This window comes from Phalacrocorax carbo, chromosome 9 (assembly GCF_963921805.1).
Source record: "Phalacrocorax carbo chromosome 9, bPhaCar2.1, whole genome shotgun sequence".
Taxonomy (NCBI): Eukaryota; Metazoa; Chordata; class Aves; order Suliformes; family Phalacrocoracidae; genus Phalacrocorax; species Phalacrocorax carbo.
This window is the reverse complement of record NC_087521.1, coordinates 15,889,988-15,908,807: the sequence shown is the minus strand read 5'-3', so window position 1 is coordinate 15,908,807 and position 18,820 is coordinate 15,889,988. Positions and strand designations below refer to the sequence as shown.

The 18,820-nt window shown below is 41.1% G+C and overlaps 1 protein-coding gene and 1 long non-coding RNA gene across 3 annotated transcripts in view; one reads left to right on the top strand and one right to left on the bottom strand.

Moving 5' to 3' along the window:
• LOC135315015 (uncharacterized) overlaps positions 1–5,299 on the bottom strand; it is a 334,179-nt gene extending 328,880 nt beyond the window's left edge. Inside the window, exon 1 of the long non-coding RNA XR_010374447.1 lies at positions 5,182–5,299. This is a non-coding gene — a long non-coding RNA (uncharacterized LOC135315015). The remainder of the gene's footprint in view (positions 1–5,181) is intronic.
• Positions 5,300–5,926: 627 nt separating this feature from the next.
• The window catches only part of SEL1L (SEL1L adaptor subunit of SYVN1 ubiquitin ligase), a 35,525-nt gene continuing 22,631 nt past the window's right edge, over positions 5,927–18,820 (top strand). For both annotated transcript variants that reach the window (XM_064460518.1, XM_064460517.1), the window contains exons 1-5: positions 5,927–6,074; positions 13,194–13,231; positions 13,592–13,814; positions 17,152–17,319; positions 17,948–18,053. In XM_064460518.1, coding sequence (XP_064316588.1) covers positions 5,999–6,074; positions 13,194–13,231; positions 13,592–13,814; positions 17,152–17,319; positions 17,948–18,053 — 611 coding nt within the window. In that variant the 5' untranslated portion in view covers positions 5,927–5,998. The remainder of the gene's footprint in view (positions 6,075–13,193; positions 13,232–13,591; positions 13,815–17,151; positions 17,320–17,947; positions 18,054–18,820) is intronic.

Below are 18,820 nucleotides of genomic sequence, written 5' to 3'. Positions count from 1 at the left end.
CAGCACTGGGGAAGTTTCCCAGTTAATACCCAACCCTATTCCCATAACGAATATCCTGCATGCATCTTTGCCTGCTCACCTGATCGCTGACCAGAGCTCTTGCTTTGGATCAGGACTCATAAGCTGAAAAGGAACACATCGCATCCAGGTCCTACTTATCCCTGAACCATGTCCATGCTGTAGTAGTTATCTTGTCCTGTTTTACCTTGAAGGCTTTCAGTCCCTTTGAGCTTTTCTAATTTTAAAGTAGTTCAGGTTACTCTAGAAATTGCCATTAATATAACTGACACTGTTACATCCGTAAGTGCAAGTACAATGTGTATGAAATTTTAGGTTGCATACAACATTCGTTTCAATTTCCTTCTGTATCTGCACTGCAATTAATGAGACACCTCTCAGGAAATCATGTCAAAGACACTCTAAAATACCTAAATTCACATGTATGTGTAGCAGTACAGAAAGTGAACAGACTATCTCTTGCAATTTCCCATTATAGACCCTTAACTTTTAGACTATGTTTCTTCTAAATAAAACTATTTTCCTCATTTTGTCCAACTTCTGAAATGTAGCGGCTAGAATAGATTTCTACTGATTTTACACAGCATTACTTCAATAATTAAACTGGTTTTTAAATTATAAATACTATGTTTTCTCCAGACTTGTACACAGATTGGCCTGATGTCACTACACTTTATCTCTAGAGTAGGCTGGTGTTTGTGATGCTGTAACACACTGCAAACTCATTTGTGTTTGCTGTTCATTGTCATCTGAAGACAGCACCTTGACCACACAGCCAACTGGATAACATTATTTTTAGTACAAGCACACCAACTGTCCTTGCAGAAGGTTTCCACACTAGGCAGAGCACTAAAGCTTGTAGGTCAATTCAGAGACATAAGGAATCTATACAAGCAAATAACTCATGCCCCTGGGACCATAACATTACAACTCTGGTAAGCATGTAATACTCAGGTTTCATTAAATCCTATAGGAAATCTCTCTGAAGATAACTGGAGCTCTTCCCTTGAGAAAATGAGCAGTAAAAAAAGCAACTGACAGCAGTAACTCAATAGAAGAGGTAAAACCAGAACCAATACAAAAAGTAACATGATTCCAGGACCTTAAACAAACAAGAGTATTTTTCTCTATGCCACCGTAGGAGTATGTAGAATATAAGAGCATCTGTTTCATTAGGCTATCTGGCTGAGGACTATTCAGTGTAATAGAAATAACAAGCAACAAGGAAAGGGACAAAGCAATAAAGCAAACAGACACACAAACGTTAATGAGCAGGTAATTAGGTAGACAAAGACCAGAACTCTTCAGTCATTGATTGACAGGCTGTTAAAAAGAACTACGCAGGTCTGGTGTGGGCGGGAAATCAAGGGGTTTGTGAGTATGATGGGATATTTGAGGGGGTTGGTGGGAGTGTACCAAAAATATCGAATAATAGAAATAACTTGTGGGGTAATTTTAAAATTATGGGATCTTTCTGGGAAGTGACAAAGGCAAGGGAAGTGAGGGATAAGGATAGCAGAGGAACAAACATGGGACACTTGTCGAGCCCTACACCTGATCAACATAGCGCATCCTACCTTTTTATTAAATCCTATTACTGACCTTGCCTTTGTAATCTCACTCTATCCTGTGTGATTGCTACAATGTTCAGTTGCCAGCAGCAGGAGAACAGACCATGGGTCACCAGGCCTGTAGATCCAGGTGCCAACAATAGAGAGACCAGAATACCACAGAGATCTGGGTGCCAGCAACTGGGGAAGCAAACATGCACCATTGGGAGTGGGGTACATGCTGCTGGGTCTAAGCGCCAGCAACTGGAGCTGGGCTGGGGCTCACAAGGCCCATAGGTCTAAGTGCTAGCAGTTGGAGAGACTGTATTTCCCTAGGGAATTTAACTGTGTGTACATGCATGTGTACACATACACATACTTTGCTAGCAAACCTTAAGCTGGACTAGCCAGGAAGTAGAAGACCTGTATCTGGAAAGACTCCAGGTCTGAGTCAGTAACCAGGTAAGGAACACAGGGTCCATGAATGGACATGAGATCACCATCTGGTGATCTAATATTTGAGGGATGCACAAGCAAGGGGTACATGTGAGAACAGTGCACGAGCGTACTAAACATCAAGCCAGACTACCTGGTAAGTAGGGGAGGCCCTGCCTAATGGGTAAGGGCCAAGGGTCTAGGCATGAAAATTAGCGCCCTGTCTGATATTAGAGAGATCTGTGAATGTGGATGTATTCAGGAAGCTAGAGAGCCAGGGCTGATGTTATCTCTAATGAGCTTCAACCCTTACCAGCTGGAGAGGAGAAACAGGACTGAGCTATCTGCATTTCTGTTCATGCAAATGCTGGTAGTTCATAATGTTAGCTAATTAGCCTCCACAATTTGTTCCTGGTCTAGACTGGCTGACAGCTCTTAGAACTACATCGTTCTTGTTCCTCTTGACTTGAGTCCTCACAAAAGCCATGCCAACAACTTATTTTCTAACATAAAATGGAAGAATGTTCCTTCCTCTCCCCATCACTGCTTCTCTCCCTCATTCACTGTGATTGGACACACGATTATCACAGATCAGGTGATATTAAGCTTGGTAATTTCCTCCTTTGCTCCCTCAGGTTGCTTAATTAACATTTGTATTGTGCCTCTTACTTTGCATACAAGTCTTGCTAGAATCATAACCCTCCTGCAGCCATTAACAATGGAGATTTAGGAATATTCTTCGCCTTTTAGTTTCCTCAGAAAATTCTAGAAACACATGGTAAACCAAAGAAAAACAAAAAAATCATTAAAAAGCTATGAAATTTAGTCTAACTACATATTTTGCACTCTAATAAAAAAAAACCAAAAAACAAGGAAAGATGTGTCCTTTTTGTCAGAAAAATCTGTTAGAAAAATTTGTCAGAAAGCCAGTGTACTTTGGGACAGAAGTCTTCCCTGAGAGGTGGCTCCTTTTTTTTTTTAAAGCAAGCTGAAAAAATTTATGAGAATATTCTGCAAGAATGATTCTTGGGAAATTGCTCTTCAAAGTGTACTAAGCTTCATACCTCTCCCACTTCTGCAGTTTTACATAAAAAAAAGTCATAGAAGAAAGTTTCCACAATCACAGTAAAAAACAGTGTTGCTGTAAAGCAGAAAGTTGTGTTCAAGCTAGAGAGACAGAAGACAAGCAAGAGAGTATAAGAAATACTCAGAAAGTTATCATGCTTATCATTAAACTTCTCAAAACTTAACTCACACACCTCCATTCTCTTACCTGGAGAACGACCAATATTTCATCAAGCCATACAGGTACTAGGCAGTTTTTAAGTAGGTCCAGTTCAAAAACCTCTTGAAAATTTAGATAACACTTTGAGAAAGTAAACCTAAGCCTACCTAAACCACAAAGGACACAGTTTGAGCCCTTACTGTTAGACTGTTCACTTGGACTGGTGTACAAAAGACCACCATGTTTTGGCACAGAATAGAGAGGAGGAACACAACAAATATACCTAAGCTTCCATTCAAAACTTCATAGATGAAAATGCAAAACTGATTAAGAAAAGTAATGGGAATTTTATTGGCTGCTGCTGCCCACATAAATGGAAAGGCAGCAATAAATTTACCACACTCTTATTAGAGCACAGCATATACTAAACTAATTGGAACTAATTCAGTCTGCAATGTTATCTGATTTTTTTTATTTGGACGATGATTAATTAATTCAGAAAAAAAAAAATCTCCTTCCCCCCATTATTTTGATCATCTTCTTCCTCCATTCCACTTAACACCCCCCCCACAGCTTTAGATGTAAATTTGGTTATCAGAGACCAGGGGTCACCTAGTCCAACCCCTGCTCACAGAAGCGCTGACTGCATCGGGCTGAGGAGGGATTTGTTCACTCAAGACCTGCACGCCTCCAGGGCTGGGAGCACCACACAGGCTCTAGGCAGCCCACCCCAGCACCTGACACCCCTCAGTCAGAGGAACACAGGCACTGCCGCAGAGCTGTGGTACCGCGGCACTCATGGCCAGCCCCAGAGTTTCGAGACACCCTCACACCTGACACGCCACGCCGTATCCCTGACCGAGCCCCAGCCCCAGCCCGGCAGATGCCAACGGCCTCCCACACTGGGGCAAAGCTTTCACACCAGCCCTGCCGAGCTGCTCCACTCAGGGGAGCAAATAGGTGGGCTTTAATGCTGCTCTACTTAGTACAACACAGGTTAAACTTGGACCTGATCCAAGGGCAGGGAGCCACTCTGGTGAAACCCCTTCAGGCCTGTATGGAAACAACAGTGCTCCCACACCATAGCGCAGCCTGGTTTTGCCCAGGTTGAAGGACACTGTCACAGCTGTACTGTAGCTAGGAAAAAATTGACTAGCATTTAGCGTTCTCCTAACTAGAACCAGAACTACTTACTAAATCCGTGCAATGCCTTGCATGCTACTCAGAAGCCTCCCATCTGAAGCCGTACAAGCGTTCCCCAGCCTGCAGACCCCATCCCAGCAGGCAGAAAACCCCTAAGCCAGCCCCAGGTGGGACTGCACGTTCCACAGATTCTGCTATTCTCTCCCATGGGAAAAACCACAGCCACTGGGGCTACTCTCACCCTGCAGAGACCACAACTGTAGAACTCTAAGGATGAGATGGCTTAACACTATTTAGAAAGCATTCTACAAATCCATTTTATAATTCAACACAGCATTGTCTGATAGCACAGTCCTGGGATGCAGGAACGTTTATTACACGGTCATGTTTCAGTCCATTACAGGTTGGGACAGTGGCTCCCCTTCCTCGTTTGTCATTGCTTTTTAACTGACCTAGAGAAAAACACAATTCTTACAAGACCCAGAGCTGCATCCCACAGTCCTCAGCCCCTTCCCAGAGCTGACACCTTTCTGAAGAGAAAGTTCAATGACTTATATCCTTTGTGAGTTCCACATGCTTCAGATGTGCTGGTTTAGACAAATATTTAATTTACTGCTGCTTCCCATGCACCTAATCAAGAAAGTGTGTTCTGGAATTCTGTTGCCTGAAATAGAGCTCCCTGTTACTTTTAGAAACGACTTAAAGTCCTACAGTTTTCCATGGGGAAAAAATGGTTGATACAGAAGCCTATTGACAGATATAAAAATGTTGTAAGAAAAGAAAGATAAGATTCAGTAAATTAAGGTAAACCTGTAACTTCCCTTTCCAGGTGCCCCACAAGAGAGGCTGCAGCTACAGCTCCAACCTTTCCCCTGCTCTGTGTCATGAAGCCCGCAGCGAGCCTGCCGAGCCGAAAGACCCAACCGAGGGGAAGGTTTGCTGGTCACCGCCGGTGAGAGGCCCTCCCGCCCTGCCTCCCGCCGGCCCCGGCCCGGCCCCTTGCGACACCCCCACGCCTCGGCAAGGCCGCGCTTCTGGCCTTGGGGCCGCCCAGCCCCCGCGGACGCGGACGCCGACACGGACGCTCCCCCCGCTGCCCCGCCCCCGCGCTCCCCAGCGCTGCCAGCAGCCACCGGTCGGGCCGCTGCCCGCTCCCTGCGCGGTTGGGCGCGGGGCATTGTGGGTGACGTAGTCTCTGCACCGCCGCGCGTCACCCGGCCGTCACTCGGTCACGGGCGGCGCCGCGGCCCTTGCAAGGCTCTGTGGGCGTTGTAGGAACAGGCGCGCGAGCCAATCAGCGCCGTCGTTTCGGAAGGGCACGCTAGCGTGGCCCGTGCTCGCTGGGGAACGTGCGATTCCATTGGCCAGGAGGAGGGCGTGACCGGCGATCCGTCCCTCCCTCGAGCCAATCGGAGCGGGCCATGTAGAGCAAGCCGTTCCCCGGCCGGTTGCGTGTGCTGCGGAGAGCAGCCGGCAGTCCGTCGTCAGCGCGGCCAGCGGATTGGTGGCGGCGGGGCGGTGGGCGGGGCGAGGGACCCGGACCCGGACCCGGACCCGGACCCGGAGCCCGACCCGGAGCCCGACCCGGAGCCCCTCGGCGGCGGCGGCCCCTACGGAGCCCGGCGGGATGGGGCGGCGGGGGTGCCTTGGGGTGCTGCTGCTGTGCCTCGCGGCGCTGTGGGCCGGCCGGCTGGCCGCGGCCGGTTAGTACCGGGGTGCCGCCTCTCGCGGGGCTCGAGCCTGCGGCGGCCGCGCCCCCCACGGCCCGCTGCGGGGCGGCGGGGGACCCGGTGTCTTCGCTGGGGCTCGGGGGGGGGCTCTGGGGCAGCTCCGTCCCCGCCGGGGCGCGGAGGTGGCGGAGGGGAGCGGGGAGCTGGGCTGCGGTCGGCTGCGTGGGCGCGAGTAGCGGGGGCGGGGGGCCCCTGCGCGCCTTGTGCCTGCTGGCTTGGCCGCACCGGGGGCTGCTTGGGAGGCCTGACGGGGGTGAACGCGTTGTTTAACCTGGCTGCTGCCTTTAAACAGCTCGTTAGGACCCTCCTTTGTAACGCTGACCGTGCTCAAACCCGAAATGACACATTTTTTACCTCCCTAGTACTATTTTTGTGCTGACGAGCTGATAATGCTGATGTTAGCGTTATCAGAACACTTTTCTCACGCGAATGCACATAGAGCGTTTCTGGGGCCTGCGTTATGTCGCTGTAATACTTTTTTTTTTCTGCTTCTTTTGTTGTTACGCAGCTTGGGGTTTGTGTGCTTCTCATGTTGTCATCCACTTCCTTTCCTGGGGTTTCTACCTCCCACACCCTTCTTTCCCCCTTGGGTGGGTGGGGGGAATGTGGAGTGTGTTCATTTATATCGTGTTTCTTAAGCTAGAAAGCACTCCTTTAATAGCCTTATCTGGTGCTGCTGGGGATGTTCCTTTTGGCTCTCAATGATATTTTAGGAAAGGAACTTAACGTTTTCTTCAGAGGTAATATCTGTGCTTTGGGGTTCGTTTTCATGTACGCAGTAGGAAGTTGAAATTTCAAGTTATGTTACTGGAGTTCAGATTTGATGTCAAGCACAGTTATAGGAGCTTTGCAGGTAATGCTATAAGGCAGCAGGGGACATCCCAAGCTGTAGAAAAGATACAGACAAGATCTCTGAAGCCAGAGACTGGTATCCAGATTGTGAATAATGTGCTTTCACCAATAGTGTATATGAATAAAAAAGCTAAGGTGGGCTGAGACTGTTCAAATCAGATGAACCATCTGTTGTGTGTGTGGAAGGTAGGTGACAAAATTAAGGGCTTGTTGAAGAGTACGTGCACCTCTTCTGTGTTGATTGCTCTTCTACTATCATAAAGTTGTGTTTGTGAACATGGCGTTCCAATACCTTAATTCAGCCTTTAAAAAACATATGTTTAGAGTCAATTGAACCAGTACAATCAGCAGGCCCAAGAAAGCACATGGTACAGTGCATGAAGGATTAAGAGCTGTTGCCATACTGAAATCTCTACTAAGAGGTAAAACTGTTCATTAATATCCAGAATGAATTAGGAGAGGGTGTTCAGAGTCCACCTTCTGGCAGCAGATTACAGCAGGAAGACCTTTCCTGCTCCGATTCTTGTCAAGGATCATTCTGAAATAAAATAAGTCATCATAACTTCATCAGTGTTTTGACTTCCTACTGTTACAGTATCACTTTCTCTACTAGAGTCTGGTACAAGCATAGAGACTGTGTGCTAAATGCTTCCTTGAATACTTGTTCGTTCCTAATGCCTGGTCTGGAAACAGTCATCTGGAATGTGAATACATTGAAGGGAGGGGTTTTAAGAAGGATGAGTAAAATGGTTCAAGTATTACATTTCCTGACTTCAGAAGATGTTTTTAATGAGGGTGTTTTTGTGTTTTTTTTTTTTTAGTGGTGAGTCTTTTAACTACAGCTTTAAACCCTAAGTCTATAGTGGTAACCTTTGCTTAAATCAGTTTTGAAAACTTGAGGTGAACACATGAAAACTCAGGCCTAAAGAAATGGGCGCTATTTTTTTAAAGGTATAATATTAATACAGATTATGGAGAAGTTGAACATTGGAGGCTGGGGAAGGAATACTAAGGAGTCTGTGGAGAATCGGCAAAATCAGCTGAAACTGGTAATTGTGTGTGTTCCCACTGAAGTTAGTTATCTTCTGCTTATCACAGCAGTGATGGCCTTCTACGTCTTCTGTTGATCCTAAGAATGTTGAAAAAAACCTCTTATTTTTCTGATTGTTGATATTATTTGATTCTTGGGTTTTTCCCCCTTGTTTGCAGACTAAGAGGTAGAAATTCTCTCATTTTCCCTGAGGAGAGGAAGTGATTCTTCGTCTGATTATCCTGCAGCTTCCATGGCTAACTTCAGTGATAGGTGGAGGTTTTCATATTGTCTCATTAATGGGTAGGACAAATGAGCACAGTCACATAAGGAACTTCTGTACCTATTCTCTCAAAAGGCAGTGCTCAGTGGCTTTCCCTGACCCTTCTGATTTTACTCACCTAACTGAAAAACATTCCCTGAACTTGTTGCCTGATAGGGAGTCTCAGTTCCTACAGAGGAACTGCTGCAGAGTAAGTTTTGCAATTGCTGGCTAACTATTTACAAGGAGACAGGAAAGAAGATTTGTATTCAGGGTGGGAGTTGACCTATATCTTAATCTTGTAGTTGCACTAAAATGAATACCTTGCACAGATTGTAGCTGGGAACAATCTTACTTGCTGCCAAGGATACTTTGAAACTAGCCTTGCTGAATAGATGCCACTTAAGGATTTTGCTTAACTCTGCATGTTTCAGAGGTTCAAGTGATAGGAATAGCATCTATGCTATGGAACCTGTTTCTGTGTTGAATTTAACAGTTGAAAAATTGATGAGAAGCAATCTGAGGTAATTTTTTTTCTTAAGTTTTCCTTTTTTCCTACAAGAATAGGATAGACAAGGTTTGTATTCTCTTTCAAAGTTCTTTTTGTGCAAGAAATAACTAAAAAGACCACAGAAAATCTCTGGATGCTCAAAAGCAGTTGTTCCCAAATCTTTTTTGTTCATGCACCCCTCTCAGTAAAAAAGGTTTTAAGCATGTATCTTCAGTGTTTAGCTTATTAAAAAATACACGTATGTCCTACTGTACTAACATATTATGTGCATCATAAAACATGCACAAAAACAGAAATGAGAAAAGAATGAGATAAAGGTGAAATAAACACCGTACCAAGAAAAGTTTTATTTTTTTAATGGTACAAAAAGTATTTTCTTCCTGCACCCCCAGTGGGTCAGCTGGCACACTCCCTGTACACACACTGCTTTGGACGTCGCTGCTCTAGAGCATGCAAACTTCTACTAGTTGCTTTGTTGTGATAGTGTTTGAAGCTTGAAGAGCTCTGTAAAAACTGGAAGGAAACTGACTCCAGTTCTCAGTTAAGGCGTTCATCAGAGCTTTGGGAGAATGCCAGCTGCTTGCGCTTATAAATTTTTGGCTATTTCTAGAAGGTGAGTGACCATTCTAATGTTGAAACTAATGGTATTTCTTCTCTGGTAGTAGCATTCCTTTAGCTTTATAGGCTTTCTGTTGATTTGTTCTTCTAATACAGCAAACCTTGGGAACTGTTGGGCTTCCTCAAGCTAATGACATTCTTCTCCCTGAATCACACTGCATATCTCTTCTTGTTTCTGCCCCACTCTCCGTAGTGCTCTCTTAAAAATGGTTACTCTCACAAAATTGTAGGATCTTTTTATCTAGTATAGGCTGCCAGAGTGCTCTTGCTATATTTAGACAGACTGATTGAACACTGGTCTTTCTAATTGAGGAAAAATGACTACATTTTAAGGTTGATTTGAATAATATATGAAGTGGTGGATGGTTGAAACAAGTGTTTAGCTGTATGAAGTGCTCTAGAGTCCTAGCTGGGCATGAGAGCACCCAGCAGTGTCTGCAGCTCAGCACTGTTTTAAGTGCAGCATTCTGTACAATGTTGTCAAGTGCCCGTTTCAGCCACAAGTATTTTTGCCTACTTTTTCCTTTTAGTATATCATTGCATCTCCCTAATTTGTTTAACAAATGGTAGGATTAATTTCCAGTTGGCCTTTTCAGAAGGGGTTTATAGAATTCAGCAGCCTTGGTAACAGATCCAAATTTAAAAAGAAAAAAAGTCGGTTACTTTTTTTAATTTAACTGTGAAAAAGCAAACTAAACTATCGTCTTTAATCTCTGAAGCAGGTGCACAAACATAACATCTGTGACTTTGTTCAGTAGTTGAGCCTTGACTAGTAAACTGTTCTTAGGTCAAACTGTGACCTTCCACAGATCCTTTCATTAACACTTTCAGAATAGTTTTCTCAACTATTTCTTAGAAGTAGATGCACTTCTATGAGTAGTGAGTGCATATTAGTCAGCAGTTCTGCGAAATAGGAAGGCTGTAAGTGATCCATCTTCTAGTCACGTTATCAGTCATCACTGCAAGCTCATCGGCCTAACTTAGAAGGCAGTCCCAGAGCTAAGAACAGTTGAATAAACACATCGTTGTTCCTTTAGTGCTGTCTTGGAACTACTGTTTTGAAAACAGTTGTTCAAGTACAACTTCTTAATAGCAAAGCTGGCTCCTTCAGAGAGAATTTAAATGATGTAATAGAAATGAAATAGGTTTTTTACTTTCAAGAAGAGCAAACATTTAATGAGCTCTGCCTTACGTTGCTCAGATGTCTCTTGCCTTTCAATTGAGTAAATACCTTGCTTTGTGTACGAAGTGACTATATAATTGCTCTTTGATATGTGTGCAGAGATAATATACCCTGTTAATGTTTGACCTTGTCTTTTGCTGTAAAGTCAACCTTTCACAAACTGAAATGAGTCAGTAAAGCCTTTTACAAAAAGCTAGAATGGTCTGGTGCTGTCAGGCATATAGGCTGATTTTGAGCAGACAAAACCAAACACCCTAGCTGGTATAGCTGTTAAAAATAACCTGATGTTTGTCACTGCAGTAACAGGTACTGCATAAGTGCTTTGTATATATTAATAGCAGCACACAAGCTACTGGGTGGGTTAACCCTGTCTTAGTCTTCCCCCACTCCAGAAGCATGTCTGAATCTCTTGAGAAGCCCTGGAGTTTGAAGCTGTATGGGTGGCATTTGGTTTTAGATCAAAATTATTTAGGACAGTAGAATTTAATTTGTGGGAAACATGGTAATTTCAAATTTGTCTCATAGTTTCAAAATAGAAGGCAGCAAGTATCATAAAAAATGCATATGTACTTTTACTGTATTTTAAAACCAATTGTTATGTGGTGATCTGAAGTGTTGAAGTTCAGTGGTAAAACTTCTTATGACTTATCACAATCAGCGTTATCCGTTAGATTCCTCAAGCTGATAAGCACTGTGGTCTCTGCCAAAATGCAGCTAGCCTTGTTTTTTCTTACACATCTTTTGGTGTTTTTTTCCAAATTGATGTTTGTTCTTGTGCTGACTGGGTTGCTACTTGCAGGGTCTGTTCATCTGGAGTGCTCTTTGCTGTCTCCACTAGTTTTTCTGAATGTCTTTACAAGCTTTCATTTTTGGACCTGTGAGGTACAGCTGCTTACCCACACTGACTGTTCTAGATACTTTTTAATCCTGTGTCTGCTGGCAGTCAAACTTTTTGAGCTTTACATCTTCTTCAGTATGCTCAACAGACTTACCTATCTGCCTCAGCTGCACTGCCAAACTTATTGTCACCTTAGTTGCGAAGCTTCACTTTGTAAGTCTTAGCATTTTTTTCTCGATTTTTATTATGCTGTTACAGTTTAAAGTTGATCCTCATCATTTTACTTGTTCTAATCAAAGGTTATACTTAAGATAACAATGTGGAAATCACTTTCTGGAATCTGGCTTCCAAGATTAGCGCTTTTGCTGCAAATACCTGCAGTTGCTCTGTTTAGTCTTTAAAACATGAACTGATAAACTGTCATGTTTGTAGTTTGTTACTTCAGAGGTGATTTGTCTCTGGTAAGACGCTTCACTTGCATGAAGATGAATAGTATGCAAGTTTGGTTTGCTGCTTACAGAAAGTCAGAGTTCTATAAACTTTTGGAGAGTTTTTTTGGCATTCAGTGTTTGTTCAGGCAGTCTTTAATAGCTAACTATAACATACTAAATGGTGTATTTCATGTACAGGGCACTAACTTCTATCAGTTTAGGTACCTTTTCTAGTTGTAGTGCAGGTCTCCAGCCTGTCAACACCTTACCACTGCTATAGGGCATTACATACCCCAGAGCCTCGGAAAGGGGGATTTCTAAATGTGGACGGAGTTAGTGGCAGCTTTGATTATTCATCTATTTATATTTTGAGTTTTTATTTCCATTTCAGTGAGTTGTGTACTGGAGAGAGGGAGACCTATCGCATCTTCTTTCAAATATAGGGAGGGTTTTTTATCTAAATGAGGTGCTATCAGATACTGATGACTGGGAACAGTCACATTTCAGCTGTCACAATTTTGGGGCTTTCAGTTGAGGTGGTAGTGCAAACCAAGTTGTTCGAAGCACAGTGAGTAGCCCATTTAAGTTACAGGAGCTAAGACAATAAAAGACAAAATTCTGCAAAACAGTGGTAAAACTGTCATAAGTAAGCTTTTCTGATTATCTTCTCCTTTTCACTGCTATTCCTATAGGTCTCTGCTTTTCTTTACCATTTCTTCTCTTTCCAATCTTCCTAATCAAATGTCATATATTCATATCAAATATCGTTATCGTTCAGATAAGAAAGATGACAGTTAAACAAGGCTTGCAGCTCTTGAACAGAATCTTAAGGGCAAACTAATTTCTCACAGTTCTGGAGAGAGACCTCTATATACAGGTTTGAATATGCTTGATGTAATTGGCATCCTATAAAGAACAACGTTTAATTATAAGTGGTATTAATGTAACTTTCTGGTTGCTGCTGAAGCTGGTTATACTAGACTTGATTTGGTGACTAAAAACCTTAGGTTCCATAGGCCCTTTCCACTTGACACATATATTTTTAAGTAGTTTAGTTGGGCTGGAACAATTCAGACTGTGTGTTAATCTAAAGAATTAATTTGGGGTTAAAAAAAAAACCCACACCACACTTTTTTCCAGTATTGGACCACGGTTGTGTTAGCATAATTTAAGGAAGAGGAGGATTTTCTGTGAAATATTTGATTCTTCCTGACAGCACTAACATGGTCTTTCTGAAGTGTGTTATTCAACTTAGTACACTAGAATGTTTCAGAACCATGGTACAATATTATAGCTAAACTTATTTTTTATTTTTGAGAAGATTACTCATGGAAAAGCTTTTTACTGACGTATAACATCTCTTCTAGATGAAGAAGGAAATCAAGAAGAATCACTGGAGTCAAAGGTGAGGAAATAAGTTTCTGATAGTTCTGTGTTTTTTTGTGGAAGGATAGCAAAGGTCTGAATTTCAGACCTGTGATTTGATTCTTGTTTTAAACTGTTTGTAGCTCGTGCTGTGTCATTAATTTCTTCTGATGCACAGAAGAAATTAATATTTTGTGTTATATCTTTGGGAAAAAAAAATTCAAAGAACTGAAAGGGATAGAGTGAATGAGAGCTGATAGAGGTAACTCATATTACTTTTGATGCTACTATTTAACCTTAGTATGTTGATTAGCTGTATCTTTAAAAAGTAATGGGGTGTTTTGCCAGCTGCTGTTCTTCAGTTTCTAATATTCTAAATTACGTGGCTCTTTTCCTTCAGACTTTATCTGCAGAGGACCAGGTAAAGGACCATTCCGCAGGAACTCCGGTGGTAGCAGGTCAGATCTTCCTTGAATCAGGGAAATCAGACTCTGAGTCAGAGGATGAAGAGAACTTTCAGAGTCAGGAGGAAGAAAAAGAGAATTCTCTGGAAGAGTTGAACTCTCTAGAAATGTCAAATCTATTGAATAAGGATTTGGAAGAAGCAGAAATGCAGAGCCCAGGTACTGCTCACAGACTTCTGAACAAGTGGCAAGAAAGATGCGTTTGAGTAACTTTGGCATGTGGATGAACACAAGTAGTAATTTTGAACATATGAAATAACTAGTGTCTTAACCTTTCTGGGATGGAACAGTAATTGCTGCCTTACTGGCTGTTTGCCTGGAGAGTCAGCTGACAGAAGGAACAAACTGTGATGCAAAGACAAGCTTTCTAGGACAGCATTGGGAGCCTTAGGGCAAAATCTAAACTGCATGTAAACTTACTGAAGTTTTTAAATATAGGTAAAGCCCTACGCCCTTGTGCCTAAATTCTCAAGAAATTCCAGTATTTATTTTTTACCACTAATAAAAATATAAATTTAATATGATTTTTTGACTTGCAGTTAGTAGCGGATGATTACTAGATGGCACAGTTGAGTACCCTAGCCAATGCAGCAAAGACTTCCTTTTCACTTGTCCATAAAGAGTAAATCTTCAACTTCACTGAAAAAATATAGTTACATGGTAATATTAGTATTTGTCTATCTTCTCAATTCAGATTCAGATGTCAAAAGAAAGCAGGAGTTATGAAGTGAGCTCCATTATGTACTAACTTTCAGTGTTTTCTAATAAGCCTTCCTTACTAATGCAGAACTAGGATACAGTTTGTAAAAACTCAGTAATAGGATTAAATGTTGCTGTCGATAGGTGTGGCATTGTACAGGAAGAAGGTATATAAATTCCACTAAATAGCTTGCTGCCACAAAACGGTGAGCTAAGCACCATATTTAGTCAGTGCAGTCTATTTCAAAAGTAAACTTTAAGATACTTTAACTCTCACATCAGAAGGGTGTAACCAGATGGCTTGTTCCCTGACTACTAAGGTTTTTAACTACACTTGTCAAAGTACTTCAAGTGACTTTCAAAAACCATAAATATAAGTCTTGCACAGTTTTTGGAACCTCTATGAAGTAAGTAAGCAGTGTGGATAGAAGGATTACTGGTTTTATCTAAGCAATTCTGGAGGAAAAGTACATGTGTTCTGTCAGGAGAAAAAAATGCTAAAAGACAGCTTTACTGACAAACTTTTTAAGTGAGCAGGACAGGAGTCTACCTCAGATACCAATGTTACATCACTTGAATGAGCTGCTGGTGACAGGACTGCATTAAAGCAGATTAAAGCTTTTCTAAATACACCTTTGCTCCTGGGTATGGTCATGAGATTGCATGGAAGAAATAATATTCTTCATGTTTCCAGGTGTATCCTACATGATATTGAGCGGAAAAAAACCCTCATCTTTAATAATTTAGAATTAGTGCTACTAAGGTTTTTAATCTTCTAAGAAAGAAGTTGTCCGGCTCTCTTCTGATTAGTGAGGAGGTCTTGTGTTTAAAGCAAATGGTATTTTTTAGTTATTTATCTTTTGTGTTGTACGTTTTTGTAACAATCAAGTTCCATACTACAATTTTTGCTTAAAACTCTCTATAAGTTTATACAGAGCTGGAAATTGCTGCTGTGTTTGTGTTCCTATTTGGAGGAATCTGACAGTAATGTATGCAGTGCTTAGAAGTAATCTATATTTGGGATTCCTGCAGCATAAAGTATGAGATCAGATATAAGAAAACAATGACAAAATATAATGATAAAATACCATATACTTTATGTAAACATAGTAAAACGGGTAAATTACTACTTGCACACTCAGTTTGACAAAAAGTAATTTATCCTCTGAGTAAATTATTTGCTGCGATTTGTACCTATCATTCTTTAAGCACATGATAAAATAACTAGTGATCATTTTATCCTGTGATCCCAATGCTGTGTTGCTTTAGGGGTTAGTATTTGCTACTGTCTGAGGGGGAAACAGTATTATGGTTGCATTTAGAATTAAAAAAAAAAACAAGGGGGAGGACTGGGGCAGAGTAATAACTGCTGTGTACAGCTAACTCTCAAGCAGAACACTGTGTAAATGGTTTGTGTCCAGTTGCTTTCAATACAGGAGACAAGGTACTAAACAATACAAGTAAAACTTCAAGTTCTCAAGTGTTGTTAATATCCTGGACCTGGAGTTTGTTCGACTGACAGTGATAAGAGGTGCCATCAGTTGTGGTTATGTGTACCCTTAGCATGAGTGTGTGCGCTGCTCTGTGGTTAACAGATGTCCAAAGTGATTCCAGGCTAGTTGCATCTGGACACATTATTTTTGAATGCAATTTCTAAAAATAATTTTTTTCCTTGTGTGTTATGGGATAATTAACTTGGAGTTGTGTGGTGGAACATCTGCCAAGGGATTAAATTATGAAGAGCAATTTGAACAGGGTAACTGAGCCTTGTGACTTCCTTATGCTTCAAAAGACCATATTTTTTGATATTTTCAATTTTTAAATTAGTATGGTCTCTAGGCCTTACAATTTTAGACCCTAGGAAAAAGAACTACAAGAATTACAAACTTAACTTGAAAAAACGTGGTATAATTGACATTCTCAATTGCATGACTTTGCAAATGTCTTAAAATGAAGCTGAACTCAGCAGCTGGATTTAGCTTAGTGAGAGGGAAAACCTTTATAAAAGGCTAATTTAAATAATTTAATTTTCAAAAAACATAGATAATTCTTAGTCTTCATAGAAGGTTGATTTTATTTATACATTGCAATATTGGGATCTGTAACCTTTGAAGTTCTAGTGCATGAGAAGTGATAAATCATGCTGTTCAAAGTAATTTTGAGTGCAACTTAAATATATTGGCAAAGTGAAATAGTTTTCAATATGAGTATATGCAACAAAAGAAAATGACTAGACTCGTAATAATTTCATTTAAGTCTTCTCTTACAGCTGTGTATGTTCTAAGTGTACTCCCTGCTGATATTCAAGTACTTTCAGTATCACATTTGGGGATGTGAGTGGTTCTGTCATGATTATGTCTAACCCTGGGGTTAAAATAAGTATATGCACTGGAATGCACTTCAAGGGTATCTTCTGCGTGAGGTAGGGAGAGCAGAGAAAAGAATGTGAAAGGAAGGTGTTCAGGAAAGAAAGTGGTTATTTTGTTAGGCAATAAAAATATAACTGAGATTTGCCTTCTCCAAACTAAAGAAAAATATTTTCTTTGCTTAGAACTAAGGAATGTAAGAAACCACATACCTTCTGTTTCATTTCCTAATTAAAAGTAGTACTTTTTCAAGCGCTATTTAGAAAAATAATTGCTTTTTCAGGCCTTTAACTAAGAAATTTTACTGAAAACTTGATTAAATGCAGTCATAGAAATTAAAACTACCATAGGAGTGCTTTCCTATATGTAGTAGATTACTTTGATTTGTGGGATAAAGGAAAGCAGTCTAATTCCTGGGTATGTATTTTCAGTTTTGACAGCTATTGGAGGCACTGCAGATGGTGAACCTTGCCACTTCCCCTTTTTGTTTATGGAGAAGGAGTATGTGGAGTGCACTGCAGATGGGAGGGAAGATGGCAGGCTTTGGTGTGCAACAACCTATGATTACAAAAAAGATCAAAAGTGGGGCTTCTGTGAAAGTAAGTAGCGCAATGTCATCTTCTTGTCCAGGGAATGCTTTCTTAAGCTAGTGTTTTCAGTCCTCTTAATCCCCTTTATTTTAGGGTCTAGAAGTCTCTGTGATGTATTAATGGCCACTTCATACTGTGATATACAAGTAATTATAAAGGCAAAGTTATCATCATGAAAAAGATTATAATGCAAATGCCACTTCCCAAAGCTATTCAGGAAATCTTGCAGTGGATGCATCTATAAAACTCTTTGTTTCTGAGGCTGTAGGAGTATAGGTGTTTGACAGTGTTTCCCATTGTACTCGCTGATGTGTTGCGCAAAGGCAACCCTTCTCTAGGAAATGTTCTCCTGAAGGAGGAACCTTTCCTCCTTGCACAGCTTGCTTTGGAGCAACGAGAAGAAAATTTTAACAGCAAACTTGTACATGAGAGCACATGAGAAGAAACTGTCCACCAACAGTGGACACCCAACACCTCTTTTAGACAGCTTTTTGTAATCACTTGTGTTGTTTATTGGTCTTCAGAAATGTATTTCTGGCTGTATTTTCCCTTTAGAACCAATATGAGTTTTGAGACAATAGTCTTGAGCTGTGTAACTGAAGCTCTTAATGTACTTTTTTGTTTGTTTATTTGTTAGCTGAAGAGCAGTCTAATAAGAGAAGGCAGATGCAAGAAGCTGAGGATGTTTATCAGACTGGAATGAAAATCCTTAATGGAAGCAGTAAAAAGGCTCAGAAGAAAGAGTAAGTCTACCTCCTCCACCCCCAAAAGACAAGGATGACATGGCTGGTCACTCTGGCTTAACTGAAAAATAACTTAAATTAGTTGCTCTGGGACTTTGCACTTCATTGGACTTACCATCAAACTATGCAGTGATAGTACTGAAAATTAATAGTAAGTTCAGGGTATTTAGGAAAACAAATTTATGCCTGTTTTCCTCTGAATCCACTAAAAATTGTGTAAGATTAATTTCTGAAGAGTGGTTGTCATCAAAACATTGACTTAATGCAAGGTGGTGCTGCAGTTGTCCAGCTACAATTTATATGTGGCAGCTGCCCAGAAAAAACTGAGAATGCGATACAAGATTATTATAATTTTTCAAATGTTTCTTATAGTCTGGTTCTCATGCTTCAAAGATTAAGTGGGGGAAAATCAGCATTTCCTGCCCTGCTCTGTTGTTCCTGCTTTCGGAAACCATAAAAATAATATTAACCTAATCTCAATAAATTGTTAAAACTTTAATAATTACCATTGTATGAGAGAAAAGAGTAATGCTTGAGACAAAACAAACAAAAAAAAGAACAGAATAAGTGCTCTGTTTATTTTGGTCTGTTTACTTTCTACTCTGTATATATTCAACTACCGATGAAATAGTTGTCAGTTTACCACTATAAATAAGAATAACTATGTTAAGTTAAAGCTCTCTGGTACTCATATTGACAACTTCATCAGGAAGTGGTGACTTCAGGCTGCTGATTAGTATGTGAGCGCTAGTACCATGTTAAACTTC